Here is a 22,474-nt window from a genome sequence, read left to right on the forward strand (position 1 = left end):
AGCCGATGGCGAGCCGCTGGCCTAAGTAGGTGTTTAAAAGCCGCGGTTAAAAATAGTCGGCCCGTGGAAATCTCCCCGGCTGGAGAGGAGGAAGAGAGCGAGAGTGAGAGAGTCGGAGTCAACCGCGCGCTGGAATTCTAGTCGCGAACACGACTCGTCTATTTTCCGCGAGGACGCTCGTTGAAAAGTTATGACCGTTATGCTTCGCTCTCCTCCAGCAAGTTCGCTGCGCTTCGCACGGCATGGCATCCGGATAAAAATATACCGCGCGGCTCTCGGTCGGCGGTGTTTCGCCGACTTTCGCGGATCTTGGCGAATTTTTTCGACCGATCTCTCAAAGCTCTCCTGCGAAGAAGCTTGAAAAGATAAGAAACCTCTAGCAATACGCGTTTAAAGTAAATCGCAGGTTCCTTCTCCTCCTGTCCGATGAATCACCGTCCGGCGAGCGCTAAACATGTCGACGAGACTTCCACGACGAGGCGGCGACGACGATGAAGTCGCCGAGGATGCGGCGAGAGGAAGAACTCCGCGCGCAGCGCGGGAGTTGTCTTGGAATGTCCGTGGGCGATGTTCGCGACCTCAAGGGGGATCGCGCAAATATATATAAAATGCGCATAACGCACACGCACACGCACACAGGGTGCACTGACGTAATTTTAGCCGTGAAACGATCCCGAATATAAGCGCCCGAGCGCTTGTGAGCAACACGGATGATTCGCGCTCGCGAAGAAAAATAGCGCGTCTGACTAATTCCGCGCCTCCGCTACTTTGTCGCGCTCGCGCTCGCACTCGCGCTTGCGAAAGCACCGCGCGGCATCGTCGTAGCCGTCGTCGCGTACGCGCGCGCCGCGACGTAATTCGAGAGCTGACTTACGGCCGATTTAAAACGTCTGGAGTCGTCGCCTCCCTCTCGGCGACGACGATTAATGGCGCCTCGATTTAAACCGCGCTCCGATTTTGCCCGGGAGACGTTCGCTCCCCGGAAAAATTCAGGAAAATCCGCAAGCGCCTCGTTCGCCGATTCAGCCGCTTCTGATTTGCCAGAGCGATTTGATTAATTCGCCTTGGAGCCTTGGTGGCAGCGAGAAACGCCCGACTTTGGATTCTCCGGATTCTCCGGATTCCGTCCGGTGGTTCGTCCCGAGATTACCATTAAATCTGTTTCTCGCTTGACGATTTGAATTTTACGTACGCGAGGCACGCTCGATTCTCGATCGTATTGCAATTTCTCATTATCATTTCCCCCCCGCCTACTTGTGTAAAGCGCACATCTCGTTTAGATTCTCATGATTCTTGTTCCGCCATTGGCTTTGCTCTCTCACACTCACGCTATTCTCTTTCATTTCTTCGCAAATTGGCAAATTTCGTCGCAAATTGAGGTTAGGTGCTTTGCTGCGATCGACGTTTCGTCGAGGGCAGATTATAATTTTCGCTCTCTGCGATGTTAATTATGCGGCTCATCACCCCGAGCGACATCGACTCGCTCGTGGCTTGCGCCACTGTGCTAATTACGCCGCTAATTATATTGCTTTCTGCCCTTCGGAGTTGATTGACTCATGGCTTGCGTCATCGCTCGCAGTAATCGCTCGAAAGAAAGATCTCGCGGCGCAATGTCTACAACGATCATCGTCCGCTCCGCTGTTAACACGACTTTCGTGTCTTCGATTCTTCACTTTGTCCTGTGATCGATTCGCGCGATAATAATCTCTCACGTTTTCGCCAGATTCCACGCGAGAGAGGAAGAGAGACGAAGTTGTTGCCGTTTCTCTTATTCGAACGGCAATGTGTGTTGAGATTTCCTAACTAGAGATGCGCTTCTGAGCGCGCGTTCATAAATTTCGACAGATTAAATTTTCTATTTTTGCGATAATCAAGCGCTGTTACTCTCACTCGAGAGCGCAAGACACAAAGTAAACGCTCTTACCTGGAGCTGTGACTCGAGATCGGCCTTCTGCGCGGCCAATTTCAAAGACTTCTCCTGGAACTCGGAGAGCGAGCCCTTCTCACCCTCCAGCGAGCGCAGCAGGTTGTTCTTTTCGGCGGTGAGCTTGGCGTTCGCGTCCTCCAGTTCCTTGCGCAGCTTCTCCTCCTTCTCGAAAGCCTCCTGCGCCTTCCTGGCCTTCTCTTCCAACGCCTGAAACGGCATTTCACCCTCGAGTTTGCCGCCGTTCACCAGCGGGCTCGGGTTCTCGATCAGCACCGTGTCGCCCATGATACAATCGTATTAGCCGAGAAAAGTCCCACAAAAAACACGCGAATGCACTACCGTCCTCGAAGAGGCTGTATGTAAACCTTCGATTCGCTTCCAACTTTTCGCAAGAGGGGCAGCAGCAAGGGGTCGTCGCCGAGGATCCTCGAGGAAGAGGATCGATCGATCGATCGATCGAACGAACGAACGAACTTCGCGAGGAGCCTCGCGGTGAAGAGATTCGACTGGTCTCGTTCGAAGACGAAGAAATACAGCGGCCGAGACTCGACGGGGCGAGTCTCACTTGCGTCTCGAGTTGTCGATTGAATTCGAGCACCGATGTGTGCTCGTACGTACGTGTGTGTGTGTGTGTGTGTGTGTGTGTGTGTGTGTGTGAGTGTGTGTGAGTGTGTGTATGTATGTATATATATATGTATATATATGTATGTATGTGTATGTAAGTGTATGTATGTATGTGTGTGTGTGTGTGTGTGTGTGTGTATGTGTGCAAGCGGTGGTGCACGTGTGGGCGAGGCTACCCTCTCTTTGTTCGTCGTAGTCGCGGGTTTCGAAGGGGTCGGCGCGAGGTCGCGAGTCCAATTGGTCCCGACTCGCGGCGTAGCCCAACTTTTCTACCCGCTGTGTCCCTCTTCGCACCGTTTCCGGCAGCCAGTAAGGAGCTGCAATCCTGATCGTGGGCGTCCCCACTCCAGCCGGTACTTTCGTCGTATGTAAAAATATTTATAACCGATCCGTTACACGTTCAGAGGAGGGTCGGCTGCACTGCGAGTGGGGGTGATTATGTTCTCGAAGAGAGGGGCCGACCGGACGGAATTAGAAACGATCCGGAAGGGCCGTTCTCCAGCGGCCGACCCCTTTTTGGCTCCAGAAGGTGCAAAGTGGATAAGTGGATCGCCGAGAGAGAGAGAGAGAGAGAGAGAGAGGGATCAGGCGACTCACCGTCGTGATTCGCGAAGATCATCGAGTAGAGACATTTTGTAACATCGCTTCGACATGTAACGTCGATCGAAGCGAAGAAACGACAAAATGACAAAGGAGTTCCAGGAGTAGAGCCCGACTCCGAGGTTGGAATTTTTCAACAAGTGTCAGCGCCGACGTGTATCAGAAATTAGAAGCGAGACAATTTTGAAGGAAACGACAAAGCTTGAAGGAAATACGACGAGCGAGCCCCTGGTAATGTCTCTGAAGGAGAGAAAAATCGCAAAAATTTCTACCGAGAGAGGAGCACGGTCTATTATAAGAAGTCTCCGGTAACATGATCAAAGCGTTGATTCACCGTTCTGCCTTTATTATGCTTCTAATTTAAGAAGTGGTGGTATTAGCGAACTGGTGAACGAGAGATCGTACATGCGGATTCCCTTGATTCTCGTTAATTCGGGCTTATAGAGTCGAAAATATAGACGATTCGACAGCGGAGGGGAGTAAGAGATGAACGAAATTAGAAGCCCCAATGTTCCAAAAAGATCGACCAAAATCTCTCTCGAGATGGTCTGCAATCGGCAACCGAGGGGAAACTTCCACACCAATTTCGACGGAAAAGAATGTAAGAGCAGTCGAGACGAAAATTTGCTTAAGTCAAGATGAATTCGCGTGCTCATCAAAGAACATTTTCTATTCTTCTTTCTGGAAAGAGAAAACGTCTTCGAAGAAGTGATCAAGTTGCCAAAGGCCGTTGAGAAATAAACGAAAGAGAGAAAGAGCGAAAGAAAGGGAGAGACGCAAGTTCAAATAAATAAATTGCAAAATTCAGACTCGCATAAAAGTATTATAAGAGTGCGAAAGAAGCGCGCGCGCGGAAAAAGCTCAGTTCCGGAGAAGCTGCTCCGGGCTTGCTCGGGGGCGAGCCGTGAAAACGAGAAGACCAGGCGGCGCATAAATAAACGCGCACGTCTGGAAGCTGGAACCGTCACGCGCGCGCGCGCGCGATCCAGCAAAAGAAGAAACAAATTCCACGGCGAGTTCGCTTGGTTAAGCACGAAACCTTGTAAATCAACGTCAAGTCGAAGCTTTATTTTCCCAAGCTCGTGTGGCGCGTCGTTTCGAGCTTTCCGTTTTCGCGGAACGAACACGTTTCGTTCTTGCAACACGAAGTAGAATATCGTTTCCTCGAGGGAGACGGTGCATGTTAACAAAAAAAAAAACAATCTATCAATTTACCAAAAATGAAACGGGACGATACCGTTGTATTTCCGTTTTCATCAATCAAGGCTGCAGGGTGCCGATCGAGCCGACCTTATTTATCCTTCATATTTCCTTAAAGCGTAAAACACAAAAAGAAAGCTACACAGAAGAATAAAATCTCTGTTGGCGATGCACTTGATCTTGTATCTTTCTCAAATGGCACCACCATAATCGATTCGTATCTTTCAAAATTAAAAATTATTTTCTTATCCCATCACCGGCATTAATTTTTTTCTCGTAAAATCTCTATAAATATAATACGCGCGAGAAAAGAATAATAAAAATATTGATAAACCCGTGAAGAAGAAAAAGGGAAACGAGGCACTTACGGCCATCTCGTCCTCGATACGAGTGACGTTGAGAAGAGGCTTGATCTTCTGCCACAGTTTCCACCATGGCCAGGTGCGGAGTTGGAGGTACTTTCTCAGGTTCCTCTGGACGACCACGAGGGCCAGGCGTTGTTCCTGGAGTTTCTTGTAATCCTTACGAGACAAGTAACCCCTGATGTACGCCTGCATCCAGGACACGATCTTGCCGAGACGCTCATCGCGGAGTTCCTCCATCTGACCCAGGACTCCGGCACGGAAGAATACCTGTATATTTTCGCGGGAGCGAGAAAAGACCAAGAGCGGAACGTTAAGAGCCTGATACCGCGTTCATACCGGCGACGTTTCGTCGACGAGGATGTATCTCGTTTATCGACCGGAGCGGTGAAGTCGACAGTCGCCCAAATGAACAAGAGAGACGAAGAGAATAATGTAGCGGCAGTAGTTCTGCGCAATGACAAAATCCCGCTAGACAGATAATCGAAGCGTAATTCTTTAGCAGTGTGAATTCGCGTGAAGTCGCCGGTGGATAATCGCGATAACATCGATCGTATCGATTACTTTCCACAAAGACTGGCCTTCCATGCCGTTTTTAGCTTTCGGAAAGTGGGTCATTATTTCACACGAGGATTAGACAGAAGTTGCCTCACGCTTCTCAACATACATCACACACACACACACCACGTTGAGAAAAGGTGCGCTTGGCAAGAGTGTCCTTTGTTAGCGCGATGATCATCGGTGGTGTTAATTTGTCAAGATGAGGCGCGAACGAGGCTGGAAGAATGGTTAATAGTCGAAGCGGTGTGCGCTGTTAAATTGACACTCTTCGACGACGTTTCGATGGCCAACGTCCAACGGATATATAAATATGCAGCGGATATAATGTTGGATTTTCGCACGTCGGTGCGCGAGAACGCGCTCTCCCGCCGCCGTCGCCGTCGCCGTCGCCGTCGCCGATACTATGTTCCTTGACGTTGGCGTGTAAACGACGTCGACGATGTGCGAGGGTCGGCAAAGCAACGCTGAGGCTGCCGGAGGACCTCCGGAGGGTCGTGCAGATGCACGAGTGCGCATCCTCACGAATGTCCCCTCGCCTTTGCACAGGTAGGTAGATAAATGCGCGCTTTGCGCCGTGACGCTGCACGACGTGGACCACCTAGGTACCTTGGTGTGACCCATGCGATACTGATCGCTCTCCAGATTGATCGTCTCCAGGATGATCCGCGTGGCTTTTTGCGGCTCGCAAGGCTCTGGGACAGCATTGGCGCACAGAATTTTGTATCTGCATTTGGCCGCGTCGGTCATTTTCGTGCGGTATCGTGTGTGTGGTATTGTGGTATTTGGATGTGGCGGTGATGTGTGGGTGTTCAAAACAGACAGAAAAAATCACCACGCTAGGTTAGAGGCTTATCATCAATCTCGATACGGTTCTCGTTGCTGTTGAATCGAGAATGTTCACTTAATTTACGGGGGCGGGGCAAGGTGGGGTGGGGCTATAACTATAAACAGGGTGTCCTTTTCGGGGATACTTGAATCAGGGAGAGATCTTCTCGGTCCTGTTCTGATCTCGTGCGGAGGGGGGGAGGGCGGCGGCCCAAAGCACGAGTCTCGCGAGAGGAGGGCACGCTTCGCTGCGAATTGCGTCTGAAGGATCGAGTCGAGATGCGGATGCTAAAACGCGACGGACAAATTATCACGCGGGAATTTAATTCGTCATCATGAACATCGGTCGCCATCAGACGCGACTCGTCTCGTTGATGCACCTCCCTTAATGCACTACTCAAGACTCACGCTTTTTCTGTCTGTCGCCCAGTCGTTAAGGGCACTGACGTGACCAAAAAGGTTAAGAACGTCACCGACGACAATAGCCTATTTACAGTCAGCGGTGGCGCGACGATGCTCGCGCGCGATCGAGAGACCATCGTGTCGCTGGACAGGAAATCGCCCGTCTTTCTCAGCCCCTTCATACGGGATACGGGAAGAAGCAATCGGACACAATGCTCCTCGACCGGCCGCGTCGAGCGTCGTCGAGCTGCGTCGCTGAAGCCACATTCGTGTCGGAGGTCGCCGAAAAATCAGCTCGGCACGAACACCGCGAACACGGGGGGAACACAGGGGGAAACGTGCCTTGGTGTGTCCAAGACGGTACATATCGGGTTCGAGGCCGGTGGACTCCAGAATAGCTCCGGCCGCTTCCTTCGGCTCCTTCGCCTTGTCGACTGCCGCGGGCGCCAAGATCTTGTACCTATCAGGGAGCCGGGGTAACACGGGGCAAACGGGGGCAAACGAACTAATTAATACATCAGGGGATCTATACAAGAATAACCCCACGAGGGGGTTCGAGGGGGATTCTCCGTGGATCCCCCGGATCTCCAACGCTCCTCTTCGTCGTCTCGATCGGTTCACTCCTCATCGCTAAATGACGGTCTCTCAAATTTAGAGGGGAGGGAGGGGCATTCCGCGTGCACGGAGTAGTATCCTTCGGAGAGAGCAACCCGCTAATCTAATTCTCTATATCCCAATCGTCTAATTTCTTCTAATCTAATCCTCTAATCAGGTACCACGTGCACGGAGTCGATTCTCTAATGTCACTTCTCTAAATCGGGCTCTTCTTAATCGGGTCGGGTGAGATCGAACGATCAATCGGGTGCATTCTGACACAATCAACACGGTTGACATTGCATTCGCTAGAGAGGTAAGGGGGGGGGGGGTGGAGCACCCAAAGTCGGTCAAGTCGGGGCGGAATAGTCGGATTAATTTCTATCTGCGTCAACTAGCCTTGGTGTTACCGATCCTGTAGCTGTCCGGATCGAGAGCGATCTCCTCGAAACACTTAGCCGCGGCGACCTTGGGTTCTTTCTGGGCCGCCATTGCGGCCGGCGCTAGGATCATGTAACTACACAACGGTCACAACATAAAAGTCACGTCATATATTGCGAATCGATGCGCTACGGAACGTAATACTCTTTCCCACGCTTTCCCGCTAAGAGTCATTCGCGTGACAAATGGGGAGATTCCCTCAAAGTATTCACAAAAATCTGTCGAGTCGAGGCGCATATTGACCAAAAATTGGAAAAGAAAGAAGGAAGGAAATCTAAATTCGAAGGGAATCGGTAAACGACGACAGATTTTTTTGAGAATCGCTATTCACTATGCTCGAGGATCGAGAGAACTATCATTACTATCATTACTATCAAACTGCTATCCTGGAAAGAAATTTTCTTTCAAATTTCAAAAAAAAAAAAAAAAGATGAAAACATCCTCTTAGATATCGTTCTTTCTTAATATTATTGTGTTGACGTTTTATAACCGCTGAAGAAAGACTGCAAGAATACTGTTCGCGAAGAGTCTTGTGTAAAAATTTCGACTCGATTCCTCGAGAATGACAACCTTGACAACCTTGACTAGTTGATCGGAGAGAGACGATTCTTACCGTAGCTTGAAGTCAGGATACACCATCCTGTTGGGGAATCCTTTACGACAGATACGGATGCCTTCAAGTACACCGTTACAAGTGAGCTGATGCATCACCAAGTGGGAGTCAATCACGCCCGGTTGCTTCAACTCATTGGGGATGATGCAACGGACAAAGTGAGGTTGGGTGGCCCTCAGAGTGGTCATGAGGTTGTTCAACTGTTCCCTATAGGACGACGACACCGTGGAGAAACCACCGCCCTTCTTACCACGTCCGCCCTTGCCGCCGCCGCCGCCACCGGCGTCACCGGACTGACCGGGATGATCAGCGAAGATCTCCACCAGCAACTTGTTGCTAGACTTTTTGTATTGGTCGACTACCGTGTCGTTCAGCGGGTCCTTGTTCTTCTCTAGCCAGCCGGTTATGTTGTAGGGTACCTGGAATGCGAGCGGTATCTTTCAGTACCGTTTCCGACAGAGAGAGAGAGAGAGAGAGAGAGAGAGAGAGAGAGAGAGAGAGAGGGAGAGGGAGAGAGAGAGAGAGAGAGAGAGAGAGAGAGAGAGAATCTCGCGTGGCTGAGAGGATCTATTCGCTCTCTCGAATAGTAGAGTTATACTTACGTTGCCGGCATAATGGCCGATGGCGAAGTGAGCCGCCTGTTGGCCCGGTTTCGGCGGCTTCGGCTTCAAGTAGTTGGGGCTTTTGCCGAGATGGTTGTTGTTCAACTTCTCCTCGAAGGTCTTGTCGGTGGCTTTCGGGAACATAGACTCTTCTTCAAGGATGGACAGGATACCCATAGGCTGCGATCGCGAGGCAATAGAGAGAGAGAGAGAGACAGAGAAAAGTTGTGCGTCAGTCTCCGCGATGGCTCGAGGACTTCGCATTTTCCAAGAGTAGCGTTTACGCGAAAATGTAGTAATAATATATCGATTTTATAAAACAGTTATCTTGTACTTTCTTCTTCTCGGAAATCCGCATGAATTATAATCCGCGAATGTTACCTCGTTCAATATCGCTCGTTTAAACTCGTCTCTGCCGAATGAAGTTACGGCGATGAAGGCAACTTTGATTCGCGAAACTCTCGTTATTATTAGTGTCCCAACTTTTTACTGAAAACAGACTACTTGGTGGCTCTACTTGATGATATGGTATGACACGCTCGTGTTATCTACTTGCTCGCCAATCGGCTCGTCCCGTTTTACTCTTTTAACGACACTGTTGTCGTTACGTTGTCGTCTCGCGTATCCTCTTCTACCATGTATATACATCGTAGAATGGCGCGACGAAAATGCAACGATAACGACAGTGCCGTTAAAAGTTGCCAGAATCAGCCTGCAACTTCGTTAAATCGGCCGATTACGAGGTGCGCCGTTAATGCACGAATTAATTTCTCTTTGAGACGGTTAAATCAAACCGGCGAGTCAGTGCTTGCTCTTGCGAGCCAAGGTCCGTACGAATTAATTGTCGACTAATAATTAATCTTGCACTATATCTAGACTACGGGATACGTACAGGGAAAACCCCAACGCTACTCTTAGTATTGCGTTACATCGTAATTCTACTTCTCTCGATTCGCCAGAGCGATGCGTCGGTGAGGCTTGTCGCGAATTTTCGCGAACTTGTTCGCGACTTTGCTGACGTTCTCGCTGTTATCCGCTCCGTCAGCGTGAGAACGCGATCGCCTCTCCCGATGCGTCGGTCCTTTCGTTCAGTACAGCGAGATATGCATGTTGTTCCGAGTTTAACGCGAAATTTCTCAAACGGAAATATTTAAATTCAATCTGAGAGAGAGAGAGAGAGAGAGAGAGAGAGAAAGACAGTTCCACGTCGACAAACATCGTGGACAATTTTTGCTATGAAAACTTTCTTCGAGATGCGTATCTCATGCCCAACGGACGTGTTAGACTCGCAACAATCATGAAACTAAATATGTATACAATTAAATATTGGTACACACACACACACACACACACACACATGTATATACAGAGAGGCAAACAATACGCGGTAGCGTAAACAGCAGTTTCCCAAATTCGCGCGTAAGCTCGCGAGAAAGTAAAGCGAGAGCCTGGTTATACGACGGATCCAGCTGGATCCAGCTCGAGCCCGGGTCTTAGGCGGACCGACGCTTTACCTTCTCGATCAGAGTGATCGTCGGCTGCAAATCCAAACCAAAATCGATGAAGGTCCACTCGATACCCTCGCGCTCGTACTCTTCCTGCTCGAGCACGAACATGTAGTGGTTGAAGTATTGTTGCAGCTTCTCGTTGGTGAAGTTGATGCAGAGCTGCTCGAAGCTGTTGAACTGCATGCACCACGGCGACGTGGTTGATGCAACACGCAACACAGGCACACAGCGAAGAGCGAGGAAGAGATAGAGAGAAAGAGAGAGAAAAAGAAAAAGAGAGAGAGAGAGAGAGAGTGTGTGATAGTGCGAGAAAAACAAAGAGAGAAAACAGAAAAAAGAGAAAAAGTGGTTTAACGATGCGCAGAGGACATCCGCGTCCTCCCGTGTCGGGCGCTGTCCATCCGCCTCCGATCCTGGATTCTGTCGCGGCGCAGTCGAAGGTGACACGACGAAAGAGGTGTTGTACACTTTTTCATAGTTGTTTCAACTACTGCGTTTCAATGTCGATCTTTCGAAAGAAAATCGACGGATTGTCCTCATTACCCCAAATCGTGCCACTTTTCGACCGACGCGGCGATAGACGGAGACCAAAGACGATGACGGGAAATAGAGTTAGTATCGATCGAGCAGACAGTCAAGACAGGAGCACATTCAACGGCGGTCTCTAGCAGATCTATATATGTAATGTTCGCGCGAGGAATCTCGAGTGTCCTCGGGCGTCCTCACGGGCGATCTCACGATCGCGCTCGACCTGCCGCGCGGCCTGCGGCGGCCGGCCAGGTGGTACCTTCTCGATCAGATCGATAGTCTGCTGGAGGTCCATGCCGAAGTCAATGAACGTCCACTCAATGCCCTCGCGCTTGTACTCCTCTTGCTCGAGGATGAACATGTGGTGGTTGAAGAACTGCTGCAACTTCTCGTTGGTGAAGTTGATGCACAGCTGCTCAAAGCTGTTGAACTGCTCGACCGACCGACCGAGCGAGAGAAGAGTGCGGCGTCCATGCAGTATTCGCGCACGAAGGGGGGTTAAGCGACGAGAACGGAAAAAGAAACAAGGTGGGAACAGCCGTCATTAGTGCTGCCTGGAGTGCAAGGAGTCTGATGCTCGACCGATGATGACATCGATTCTGCGCTTTCATCGTTCGATGAAATACACTTGGGGCCGGGGCAGGGGGCGGGGGATGAGTATTGGGGCCAGGGTTGCCAGCGTTGCTCAACACTCGGGTCAAAGGGGTGTCGAGAGAGGGTGCACTCAATGTGCCCGTTTGGCGGTTATTTCCCAACGTGCGACGAAATCGAGAGAATCTTGTCGAGTGGTTCGTTCGAGTTCGAGAATCAAGGTAGTCTTATTCACTTCAAAGAGACTTCTCAAAGAGACGCAATAATCTCAAGTCTCTCAAGTTTGTCGTAACGTCCGTTGACAGCGACGGTGCGCCCAAACTTTGTCGTGTCGACAAAGTTTGCTCGATTAATCGCATCTCGATTAACCGAACAGACTTTTGCGGGGTGCGGGGTGCATGGTGAACTCAGGGGATGACACTCTATGTGTTTTTTTCTTTTCCCAGGGGCAAGGGGGCAGGGGGCATTAGTGTACTGGGTCGCTAATTGTTGCTAAGCACGCTCGTCGCTGCGAGCGTGCGAGCCATTATTATAATTTCTCGTCGGCGTTCGTTTCTTCAAATAATTTGTAGTAGTTTGTCTCTAATTTTCTATTCTACTCTACTCTATACTTTATTCTAAAACTCGTTGATTAATATCGCGCCCAACAGGGTGCATCTCTTAATCATCGAGCTTTCACGGATCATCAAGATTCAACATTCGCTGGAAAAGTTCGCTTAAAAAAGCAGCAAAATTCATCATCTCCTCGTCTACCAATTGCAATTAATTTTGATAGTGAACTTCGTTGGCGGCGTTCCCGCTTTTCTTCCTTTGCTTCGGTTCGTCCCGGTCTCTTCAGGATTGCGAACCGGACCCAGTAGATCTTCAAAGAGAAGTCACACAGTGATTTTCATTCTGACCGTCGCTCAATTCATTGAACGACCCTCTTTCACGACGGACACGACATTGGTGCCGTTGCGGCGGGATGTTACGTGGGGAGAGCGGGGCGGGGCCACGAAGCGAAAGGGGAAGAGAATGACCGTAGAGAAAGAGAGAAAAGAGAAAGAAAGTGGAGCGAAGCACCTGTACCAAGTACCTTCGGAAGTCGGCGGAAGTACCTTGATTCAGTCATCGTCGAAGAGAACTTTCGGCCGAATGGAAAAACTGGTTATCATAGACGTAAGCGCGCAAAGTCAACGTAAAGCAGCATCAACATTTCGCAATCAGGTTCTGGTGTCTTGGCGAAAGATCCCGGAAACGTCGATCAAGATTCCGGAAGTCGATCACGTCAAACTCGTTCATCATCCATGGACTCGATCGTCTGGCCGGCTGGCGGCGGATCGAATTCTCAACCGTGACCACGAGGTCACCGACGATAAAATACCTTCTCGATTAGGTCGATACAAGCTAACAAGTCCATGCCGAAGTCAATGAACACCCAATCGATGCCCTCCTTTTTATACTCCTCTTGCTCCAGCACGAACATGTGGTGGTTGAAGAATTGCTGCAACTTCTCGTTGGTGAAGTTGATGCAGAGCTGCTCAAAGCCGTTGTACTATTGTTTGCGGCATATGCGCGCGCAGGCGTGCGGCGAGACACGTGTGACAGAAGGCAAGGGATAGATGAGCAGAAAGGATCAAACAGGGGATCGGGGTTGGGGTACAGAGAGAAAACATTATCAGTGAGACTAGATTCGATGCGACCTCGAGTCGATGTCTGCTGTGTCGTATATATATATATATATATATGTGTGTTACGTTTCATTATTTCGAGATATCTGCGCGATTCTGAAAGAAAGGGATCCAAGTCTTGTAAACTTATTGGACTCGATCATGAGTTTCGCGGAATTCCCGCCACGAATACGTATACGATGCACTTTGTGCATATGAATTACAATAAAGAAAAGAGAAGGAAAAGAAAAGAAAAGAAACACGTACGAATCCTTCCGTTTAGTAAAAAGACTCGCGATTACAACCCGTTACGTTATCATGACGCAAAAATTGACGACGATCTACGATCCCCGATGTACGGGGGAGAGGAAAGGACTGTAGAACACTTAGTCGTGGTATTGATAAATAAATAAAGCGCGGTATTGAGACGACAAACAATACGCGGTTGAAACCAAAGATCGAGACCGAGACACAAAGAAGAGAGGATCGGATGAAGGAGGATCGGGATAAACAGATATTACGATCAAGATATGACACGGATACAAAAAAAACAGTGGACGATCACTTGACTGGCCTTTCCAGGATAAAAAGCGTTAGTATGGGGCGGTCTCCTCTGATCTGCGATAAATCATCAGGGATTCCTGCGTGCTGGTGGTGGTGTGTTGGCGGTGGGTCGCAAATCCTCGTCGTATCGTTCACTCGTGCGTTATTCAGCTCACGTCGCTGATTGCTTTCTTTTTGTTTCAGACTTTCTTTTGTTTCTTAATCATTTCGGCCGAACCCATCTGTCGGGTCTTTGCTGGCCAGGATTGTTCCGCGGTCCTTTGTACCTTCTCGATTAGGTCGATACATGCGAGCAGGTCCATGCCAAAATCTATGAAGGCCCACTCTATGCCCTCCCTCGTGTACTCCTCTTGTTCGAGGACGAACATGTGGTGGTTGAAGAACTGCTGCAGCTTCTCGTTGGTGAAGTTGATGCAGAGCTGCTCGAAGCTGTTGAACTGTTCGAGAGCAAGAAACAGGCATGCGTGTGTACGTGGTATCCTACTTGTCGTTTATCCCCGCAACTTCGGAACATTTGCCGCGCTCATTACAGGCGTTCCCACACGCGGTTCTCTCTCGATCCTGCTTCACGCTCACGGCGCGAGCGCCTTCCTTCCGAAGGATGTCTTATATACACACGCACACCTACACTCGTAACACTGGATGGAATGGAATTGCCCAAGGTTTTGACCGACGGAACAATCGACGGACGGTAGAGAGTGCCGTTCATTCGTTAATTCGTTTTTTCAAGCATAATTTATGACACGATCGGCGATTCGTATTCAAAACTTGAAATATTGCGAAATATTACATAAATCAAATAGAAAAACTGGTAATTTTTTATATTTCTTCTCATTTATAATTTATAAAAAGAGTTGTCCGTTAAAATGTGTAGTTTCGTCAGAATGACGAAATAAACTCGGGTCTGCGATCGTCTAGTCGTCGACTCGTCGACGAAACCTTGGGCTTCTCGAGATATCCTGCTGCAAGGATTCTTACGATTTTATATACAGGATGTCTTTTACAGGATGCTACGGTGTCGGTGGTGTAAACGCACCGTTTATATAGGTTTATAGGTGATTTACGGGTCAATCTTGCAACGTGCGATCTAGCATGAGATCGTTTTTCGAGATTTCTGGGCTTCACAAACTCACCGGTCTGTACCAAATTACCAGCAATTGTTCCGCAACACTCACAGGTCTAGGTAGGTTCGAGTGACATCAAAGGGTCAAAGAGAGTGAGAGATGCGGTCAAAGACGAATAGTTTGCTCGTCTCGTACAATCTTGGACTTGGTGAGAGTCAAGTATAGGGGAGGGGATTCAACGGTATTAGTCTACTTCCAACAACTACCATCTCAATTCTCTGTCAGTCACCAACGTGAAGAAAACCAAGAGGAAGAGGACTCCCTACACGATCCTGACCGTCCCGTTTGCTAATGGACAGTTGAACGTATGCGGTTCGTTCAAAGTTCAGGCACGGTGACAGGGGGCAGGGGGCGGTTAATCAACTTTACACCATGTTTACAATACAATAGTGAACTGTCCACTGTTTCGACACTGTTTCGACAACAACAATGATGACTCGTGTGATATATCTTTGCTCGATGAATGGAACAAACATCTCTTTACCTGATGCGTGCTGCCTCTTGGAGCCAGAGATCGAGCAAACGAACGTTCCTCGAGGTCTTACGTAAGCATGCTTCTCGATAAAAGGATCCGTGTATCGACAGTCATGCCGCCTCGAAGAAAAGATTCCGTGGTTAGAAAAATTATCCGTTACTTCCACGGAAAGAGAAGGAGGTGTTATCTCTAGAGAGACTAGAATGTTGATAAAAGACAGCTTTTCGAAATCATGCGTTTCTTCATCGTCAGGACGAGTGACATACGAAGAATCATTACCTGGGAGAGTGACTGTGTCCGGGATACATCTCGGAATACTAAGAATTCTTTCTCTAATCTATCTCTATAGGAAAACATTCAATTAGATATTCACCGGTTCATTCGGGAGGATACGGAGGATCTAATTTATCTAGCGGGAGACCAGTGGAACGTCAAAGTTCTCTCGTCGGGGCTCGCGATGCCCCAAAGAGACGACGATAACGTTCGACAGGGGACGCATTATTACGACGAAGATCCAATCGTCCTTCGCTGAAATTCGTACGATCGTACGAATGTACAAGAGTAACGTGCGACAAGCAAGAAAACTGCAAGAGATCTATCCACATCTATGTACACATAGAAATCTACACATCTAGAGAGATCAGAGTCAGAAGGTGAAGAATAGACGTCGATCGTTCACCTTCTCGATCAGCTCGATACAAGCTAGCAAGTCCATGCCGAAGTCAATGAACTGCCAGACGATGCCCTCCTTCTTGTACTCCTCTTGCTCGAGCACGAACATGTGGTGGTTGAAGAACTGTTGCAACTTCTCATTGGTGAAGTTGATGCAGAGCTGCTCGAAGCCGTTGAACTGCGAGACACCGAGGTATCGAGATATAATAACAATTACGAGCTTCTGAAAGGCTTTCTGCGAGAGATCTAAAGGGGGGGACTTTACGATGATCTGGCTGGGACAGGGAAGTTCGAATCACCTCGTCGTCCGCCTTCTCTCGTGGCACGTTCGATTTCGTTCGAGTTCTCTTTTCTCTTTCCTGCTTTAACTTCTCGCCGTGGGTTCGTTCTAGAGTGAAGTTGCGTGCGTGCGGGTCGAAGGCGCAAATCTGTTCGCGCCCTCGGCGTTCTTTTCTTTCTACTGTGTGTGTTTGAGAGTTTCTGTTTGTTCGAGAGTTTCCGTCGATCACGTCGACGATTCGAAGAAGGAAGGAACGTGCATCGCACTTGTTTTCCTCCGGGAGGAAATGTCATTCATGTTTCATCTTTCATGTTCTCTAGGGAGCAAAGTAATCTCTCTCCGTCTCGACGTCTTCAACGCGCGCGCGCGCGCGCGCAATATCGGAACTCGACATGAGGTAAGAAGATTTCATTCGACTGATACCGAAACGGTGAAAACTGTCGTTTCAAAGTCGTAGTGACGGAATTGACCTTGAGCGAGAATCGTCGACGATCACGATTGGTGTGTGTTCATCTACGTATTGGTATTTGTATGTATGTGCAGGCAGATAGGTGGCCCGCGAAACTTACGTCGAAGATCTCGAAACCGGCAATATCCAGTACTCCGATAAAGTGCTGCCTCTTCTGCTTGGTGTCCAGGGTCTCGTTACACTTCTTCACCAGCCACTTGAACAGCCTGTCGAACATCGCCTTCGACATGGCGCCCACGGAGTAGGCTACTTGGTCCTTGTTACGACCCTGGGTGACGAACTCGTTACCGACCTTGATCCTTGGTTTCAGCAAGTTCTTGTAAAGATCGGCACAGTCGCAGCCAAGCAGCTTAGCCACGCGCTCACCTTCCTGCGAGGCACGAGAAGCGAAGAAGTGGTGGTTATCTCGGGAGGAATGTTTCCAGAGTTTTATCTCGCGAAAGAACTCGCGGACGAACGACGTGCGTCGTCGTCTCGAGGGAAAAGTCTCGAGCGACTCCTCCCGGCGCAAAAGCTCGCCCCCGTGTAACGTTTACGTACGAGACCTCAGTTCCTCACCTCAGTTCCATCGGCTTCAGCCTGTTCCTCACGACCCCTTTGCTTGAACTTCATGCCACCCATGTGCATGACGGCCGCGGTGATCTTGTAGATGTTGTCCTTCTCCTCCTGGGTGAAGCCCAACACGTCGAAGGCTTGCTGTTATGGCAAAAGAAACTCCGTCAGGCGTCCGTTTCTCGTCGGGAGTTTCTCGCGTCAGAGGAGGATGCCGTTTCGAGCCGCGAGAGATCGTTCGATCTGTCGCGAGTCGAAGACTCGAAAGAAAGAAAAGGAAGAAGAATCGTAGCTTCGTCACCGAAGAAGGCAGCGATGAAGAAGCGACGCTTACCCTCTGACGCGATTTTCTCGCGTCGTCAAGATCGATAAACGTGGACGAGCGGCGGTTAATGGAAGCACACAAGGGTATATACAAGTAGCGGGAGACGTTACACTCGCAAGCACGGCGAGCGACCGATGTCGTCGCACACCGAGTCACATCGGTCGCTCGGCTTCCGTGCTCGAAAGCTGCGACAGGTAGAAAGGATAGAAAGAGACATAGAGAGATAGATAGAGAGAGAGAGAGAGAAGAGAAGCTAGCGTGGCGTCAAGCTCAAAGCGAAGTCGCCTCGCTCAAGGCGGCGGCAGCGCGAGCCGAGAAGCAAAGAAGCAGAGCTCGTGTTTACATGACGTTGGCTTCTTTCCTGAGCTCCTAGTGTACGCGAGTCAACGAGGTTTCTCTCGGGACTACGGGTTTAACACCGAAAGAAGAAGAAGAAGAAGAAGAAGAAGAAGAAGAGAGTCCAAAGAAGACGACAGAGTTGCAAGCACGGGATTGCAACTTGCAAAACGCCTTCTTCTTCGTGGTAAAAATAGAATCAAACGCGCAGTCAGGCGACAGGGCGGCCGTTCAGGGTCAGCCTGGAGGATTTCTCGTGCCTTGCGCGAAGGTTAGCTCCTCCTCTCGAGAAGATCGTTCTTCTCTCGACGTCGAGACCTCGGGTCGCCGAATAATCTCGTTTCTCTCGAGGCTACGTCTCTGATCGTCTCGATCTCGATCTCGGTCGACGATCTACCAAAGTTTCAACGGGACAACTTCCTTCTTACGGGACAAGATGAATCAAACTACTGGAATCTCAACGGGGGATGTTAATTACTGTTTGGTGACTATTGCGGGGAGGGGGGAGGGGGCTACAAAGTATAAAGTATCGTCGAAGGTCGTCTCTCCATCAACGGAGAGCGATGGGAGGGGGGAGGGGGTGGGGAGGACAGCGGAGAATTCTCGTCGAGATTCTCTCACGTGTCTCCAGGGACTTTCCAAAGTGTCCGGTGTCTTGTCGCAAAGGAGATCAGTACTACCACCGGAAGTGCTCGAAAGTCTTCGTTATTATATACATGGTGCTTTTTGCGGAGTTTGATAACGAAGCAACAATCTACAGTCTTATAGATATCACTCGTAGGTAATATATCTCGTTGACACGAGACTTGCTGCTCATTATCATCCGCGTTACTTGAAAACCACAACGACGTCGATCATCAAGCTGTGAGACTATCCATGTTCGTTATCATTCTCTTTTTTTTTATTATTATTATTAGAGAAAGCAAGATTGATCGCGTTTGATCGCTAATCTTTCAGCGTTAAATCTAGCGTTAATCTATCTAGATTTCACTGTTTCAAAGTTTCAAAGTTCAAAATCGAAAAGAAAGATGATCAGCCGCATTTTATCGACGTGATCGACATCGCCGATACTACAAGGGGCGTGTCTAAATGACAGATCCAAAGATACAGGGTCGAGTTGCCTACAGAGGCAACGATCGATACGGAGGGGGAGGCGGTTTGAAAAGTGGCATTAATTTTCCACGACGATCAGGGGTAATGGGATAATTAGGACTTACGTCCGTCGCTAAACACTCCTCGCCGTCGTCGACGTTGGGGATCGTGATCTTTCCTTGGGACACGTTGTAATAGTCGTATATGTTGTTGGACAATAAACAGTTTTCTGTGAATCATTAGAAAGTTGACGTGAATTCGTCTCTCATTCGTGAAGTCTCGTCCGCGAGGATCCACGGGATCCTCATTCACAATTCCAGTCCTTCCTTTATCCCTCCTCGGTTCTACGAAGGAACGATTTCGCGATTTTCGTTCGCGCAAATTCCGACCGTCGCGCGTTATTTGTTAATTTTTGCGACTGACACGGCCTGGCACTTTCGTAGTTGGGCGTGCGGGTATCGGGGAGCGGGTAAACGGGGGCGATCGTATTTTGACGTATTTTGACAGAGGAGAATTTTCCAGTACACCAGAGAAAGGGATCACCCCAATCTCCCCGCACCCCGATTGCGGCGGCAGGCAGCTTTCGCAGGCGGGGGGCGAGGGGGTGGCGAATCCTCAGCCAAGCTCGGAGACATCACCTCGCATGTCGTTCGACGGAACAGAGAGATCACTTGAAAGTTTACCTTTAAATACAGAATCATGCGACGTAAGTAAAAATCAACGCGTCGTCGACGCGGCAAAGCCGTCTCACGAGAAGCGAGGGGTATGAATATCGCCGAGGCACGAGGGGCAACCTGGGGCCTGGACTTACGTCCGTTTCTTCCATGTCCTCTCCGTCGTTGACCCCCGGAATTCTGGTCTTACCCTGGCTAATGTACCAATAGTCGCCGATCCGGTTGCTCAGCATGGTCAATTCTGCGTTAGTTTTGCATTTTCGACTTTCGGCCTCATGTTCCTCCGATCAACGTCACGCCGTACTTGATCGATCACGATCGACAAGCGAGCGAGAGCGCGACCACTGTCGACTGTTCCCAGTCACTCTTATTAACGTTGTCAAAATTGTCCTTTGGTCCTTTGGTCGTTGCAGGATGTTGGCTGAACCGGCGATCAACTCGATCGTTGGTTAATGTTGACTGACAATTTCAGACGCGCATAAAAGTGACTGAGAAGAGTCATCGGTGCTCGCGACGATTTGCAAAAACGTACACAGCAAATTATTCGCGGCGAATAGTAGCTGAAAGAATGACATAGCGATAGAGAAGAAGAAGAAGAAATAAAAAATTACACACACACAAAGAGAGAGAGAGAGAGAGAGAGAGAGAGAGAGAGAAAAAAGAGTAAGAAGAAGAAGAGAGATGAAGAAGAGAAATGATGAAGACGTCCCCGATGTGTGATGCACGGATGAAGATGCTGCAAGAACGTGATGGTTGAGAGCTGAAATGAAAGATGGGAAGAGAGAGAGAGAGAGAGAGAGAGAGAAAGGAAGAGAGAAAGAGAGAGAGAGAGAGAGAGAGTAAAAAAGACAGATAGCAGACAGAGAGAGAGAGAGAGAGAGATTGCAGCGCAGGTAACATCTTCACACATACACGATGGAGAATGCGCAAGTAGCGGCTGGAAGGTACAAAAGTTCAAAGATTCAAAGTACGTGAAAGTTATCGTCACTCTGTATTGTTCGAGCAGTGTTCGAGCGACGATACTCTTTCCGAAGCGGCCATTGTAGACGGAAAGGCGACAATTACATACACAAAAAGGACCTAGTGCTTAGAGAGTAGGACCAGCGAGCGCAAAAAATGAAGGTTTCGCCTCCGCGAAAACGGATCATATTCTTAGACACGCGCGTATCGATTCCAGATTTCAGAATTCAACCGAGCACGTCAAGTGTAAAACATTAGCGAGAAGCTACCTTCATCTCAAACCTTCGTCAGACACTTCAATTCAATCGGACAAATTAGAAACGCGGAAGATCCTCCGCGAGGAGCGAACACTCCGCCAGGGCGTGAGAGATATGTACAAGAGTGAGAAGAATGTGAAGAGATCTCTCGTCAACTTTTCTCATGTCGACGCGAAGAAGCGCGGCCGCCGGCTGGTCCAGATCATTGCACTTACGTCGGTGATCAACAGTTCCTCGCCGTCATCGAGGCCGGGAATCGTCGTCTTGCCTTGCGACACAAAGTAGTAGTCTTGGATGTTGTTGGACAGCAGACACATCTCTATGGGTGGCCGGGTGAAAGAGAGAAAAAAAGACATGCGGGTGGTTAGAGAAAAAACCGATGGCGGGCCATGCTTCCCGGTGGCTTTCCATCGTATGCTACTTGGGGGCTCGGGTGGATGGGTGACGATATCTACAACAGGATCTATCAACTGCCGCGAGTCATCGCGCGGTTCTCAAGTGCGTCTCAAAGAGACAGAAATACTGGCGGCGGCTGCGGCGGAGTGAGCGACAGCGATACGGGCGAGGATCACCTGTTCACCAGGGATTAGCTCGACGAAGGGACCATCGCTCGAACAGGCCGCTTCGCGAATTTAGTTGGACAATTTTACGCATATCCACGCGTACTACTTCTTGCCTCCTTTTCAATTCATCGACTCGAGTGAGATTTTCTGCGAAGACTTTTTGCAGTTTGCGAACTGCGGCGGTTCCCCGAGATGGTCCTCTCGTCTCCGCGGCATCAGATCGACGCTCAAAAGAATACACGAGATACATCTCTCTACGGTATAGCTCTGCAAGATACCGCTGCTCCCTCTCTGCAGACTACGTCTCGGCTAAGAGGGCGAGAAATTATGTACAGTCTCCGAGCTTTTCTCTGCGGAGCGGAGTTTCTAAGATACCAACACACTGTAGACGGGAGGAGGCGCGCGGCCGTCGAGTCAGGTTCTGTCAGGCCTCGCGATGTCGCGCACCATTTCATTCGCTCTTCCCTCATCTCACGTAGGTGTTCCTTCCGTGTACGAGATGAGCGTTATAAAAGTCACACTTCCGATTCGATTCCGAAAACGTCGACGGCCACGTCTCTCCTCGTCACCTCGTTCTGGAGGCGTTGCAAATTGCCCACTACAGTTCCTCAGGGCAACGGGTTCATTCAACGGTTAATTCAAGAAACACCGACAACGGCCAACAACTGGGTCTAGCTGGTCATGTGTATAGGGCGGGAGAAGGATGCGACGAGGTAAGAGGAGTGGAAGTAAGAGAGGCCTGCGATACTCGTCATCGTCAGGTCCTTACGTCGGTTAGCAGACACTCCTCGCCGTCGTCGACGTTCGGGATCGTTGTCTTGCCCTGAGATACGAAGTAGTAATCGTTGACGTTGTCCGTTAGGAGGCACATGGCTGCATGGAAGGAGGATGGATATAATAATACTTCGTAGTGAGAATACTTTGCTGGTGATGCGAGAGAGTGGACGAGGGCGACCGAGGGCTCGAGAGTCACCTTTGCCCTTCGTTCCGTCTCAGGCACCTGTCACCGTCTCACCATCTCCGACGCCTGATGATCCTGCTGGTCTCGTTACGGTCTCGAGGTCGAGAGCGCTCGACAAAACCGAAGTTAGCTCCCGGAGCCTA

The 22,474-nt window shown here is 49.5% G+C and overlaps 2 protein-coding genes across 40 annotated transcripts in view; both read right to left on the bottom strand.

Annotated features, from left to right (window-relative positions):
- Window positions 1–22,474, bottom strand: part of Mhc (myosin heavy chain) — a 42,186-nt gene that overhangs the window by 10,466 nt on the left and 9,246 nt on the right. For 4 of the 39 annotated variants that reach the window (XM_011155570.2, XM_011155565.2, XM_011155553.2 and 1 more), the window contains exons 8-16: window positions 19,042–19,145; window positions 17,170–17,307; window positions 16,712–16,981; window positions 12,742–12,912; window positions 8,752–8,931; window positions 8,150–8,568; window positions 6,844–6,961; window positions 4,720–4,983; window positions 1,925–2,134 (exon numbers count right to left, since the gene is read on the bottom strand). In XM_011155570.2, coding sequence (XP_011153872.1) covers window positions 1,925–2,134; window positions 4,720–4,983; window positions 6,844–6,961; window positions 8,150–8,568; window positions 8,752–8,931; window positions 12,742–12,912; window positions 16,712–16,981; window positions 17,170–17,307; window positions 19,042–19,145 — 1,874 coding nt within the window. Of the gene's footprint in view, window positions 1–1,924; window positions 2,135–4,719; window positions 4,984–5,880; window positions 5,999–6,843; window positions 6,962–7,494; window positions 7,613–8,149; window positions 8,569–8,751; window positions 8,932–11,046; window positions 11,218–12,741; window positions 12,913–13,857; window positions 14,029–15,869; window positions 16,041–16,711; window positions 16,982–17,169; window positions 17,308–19,041; window positions 19,146–21,022; window positions 21,127–22,139; window positions 22,244–22,474 lie in introns of all 39 variants that reach the window. The other 35 variants (XM_019845395.2, XM_025302270.1, XM_011155575.2 and 32 more) reach the window with 24 other exon arrangements.
- On the bottom strand, window positions 8,938–10,931 carry LOC112589363 (myosin-7-like). Its single transcript, XM_025302355.1, has one exon. It carries the CDS (start codon window positions 10,440–10,442, stop codon window positions 10,245–10,247), a length of 198 nt encoding a protein of 65 aa, XP_025158140.1. The 5' UTR covers window positions 10,443–10,931; the 3' UTR covers window positions 8,938–10,244.

This window comes from Harpegnathos saltator, unplaced genomic scaffold (genome assembly GCF_003227715.2).
Source record: "Harpegnathos saltator strain DR-91 unplaced genomic scaffold, Hsal_v8.6 scaffold114, whole genome shotgun sequence".
In the NCBI taxonomy this organism is placed as follows: Eukaryota; Metazoa; Arthropoda; class Insecta; order Hymenoptera; family Formicidae; genus Harpegnathos; species Harpegnathos saltator.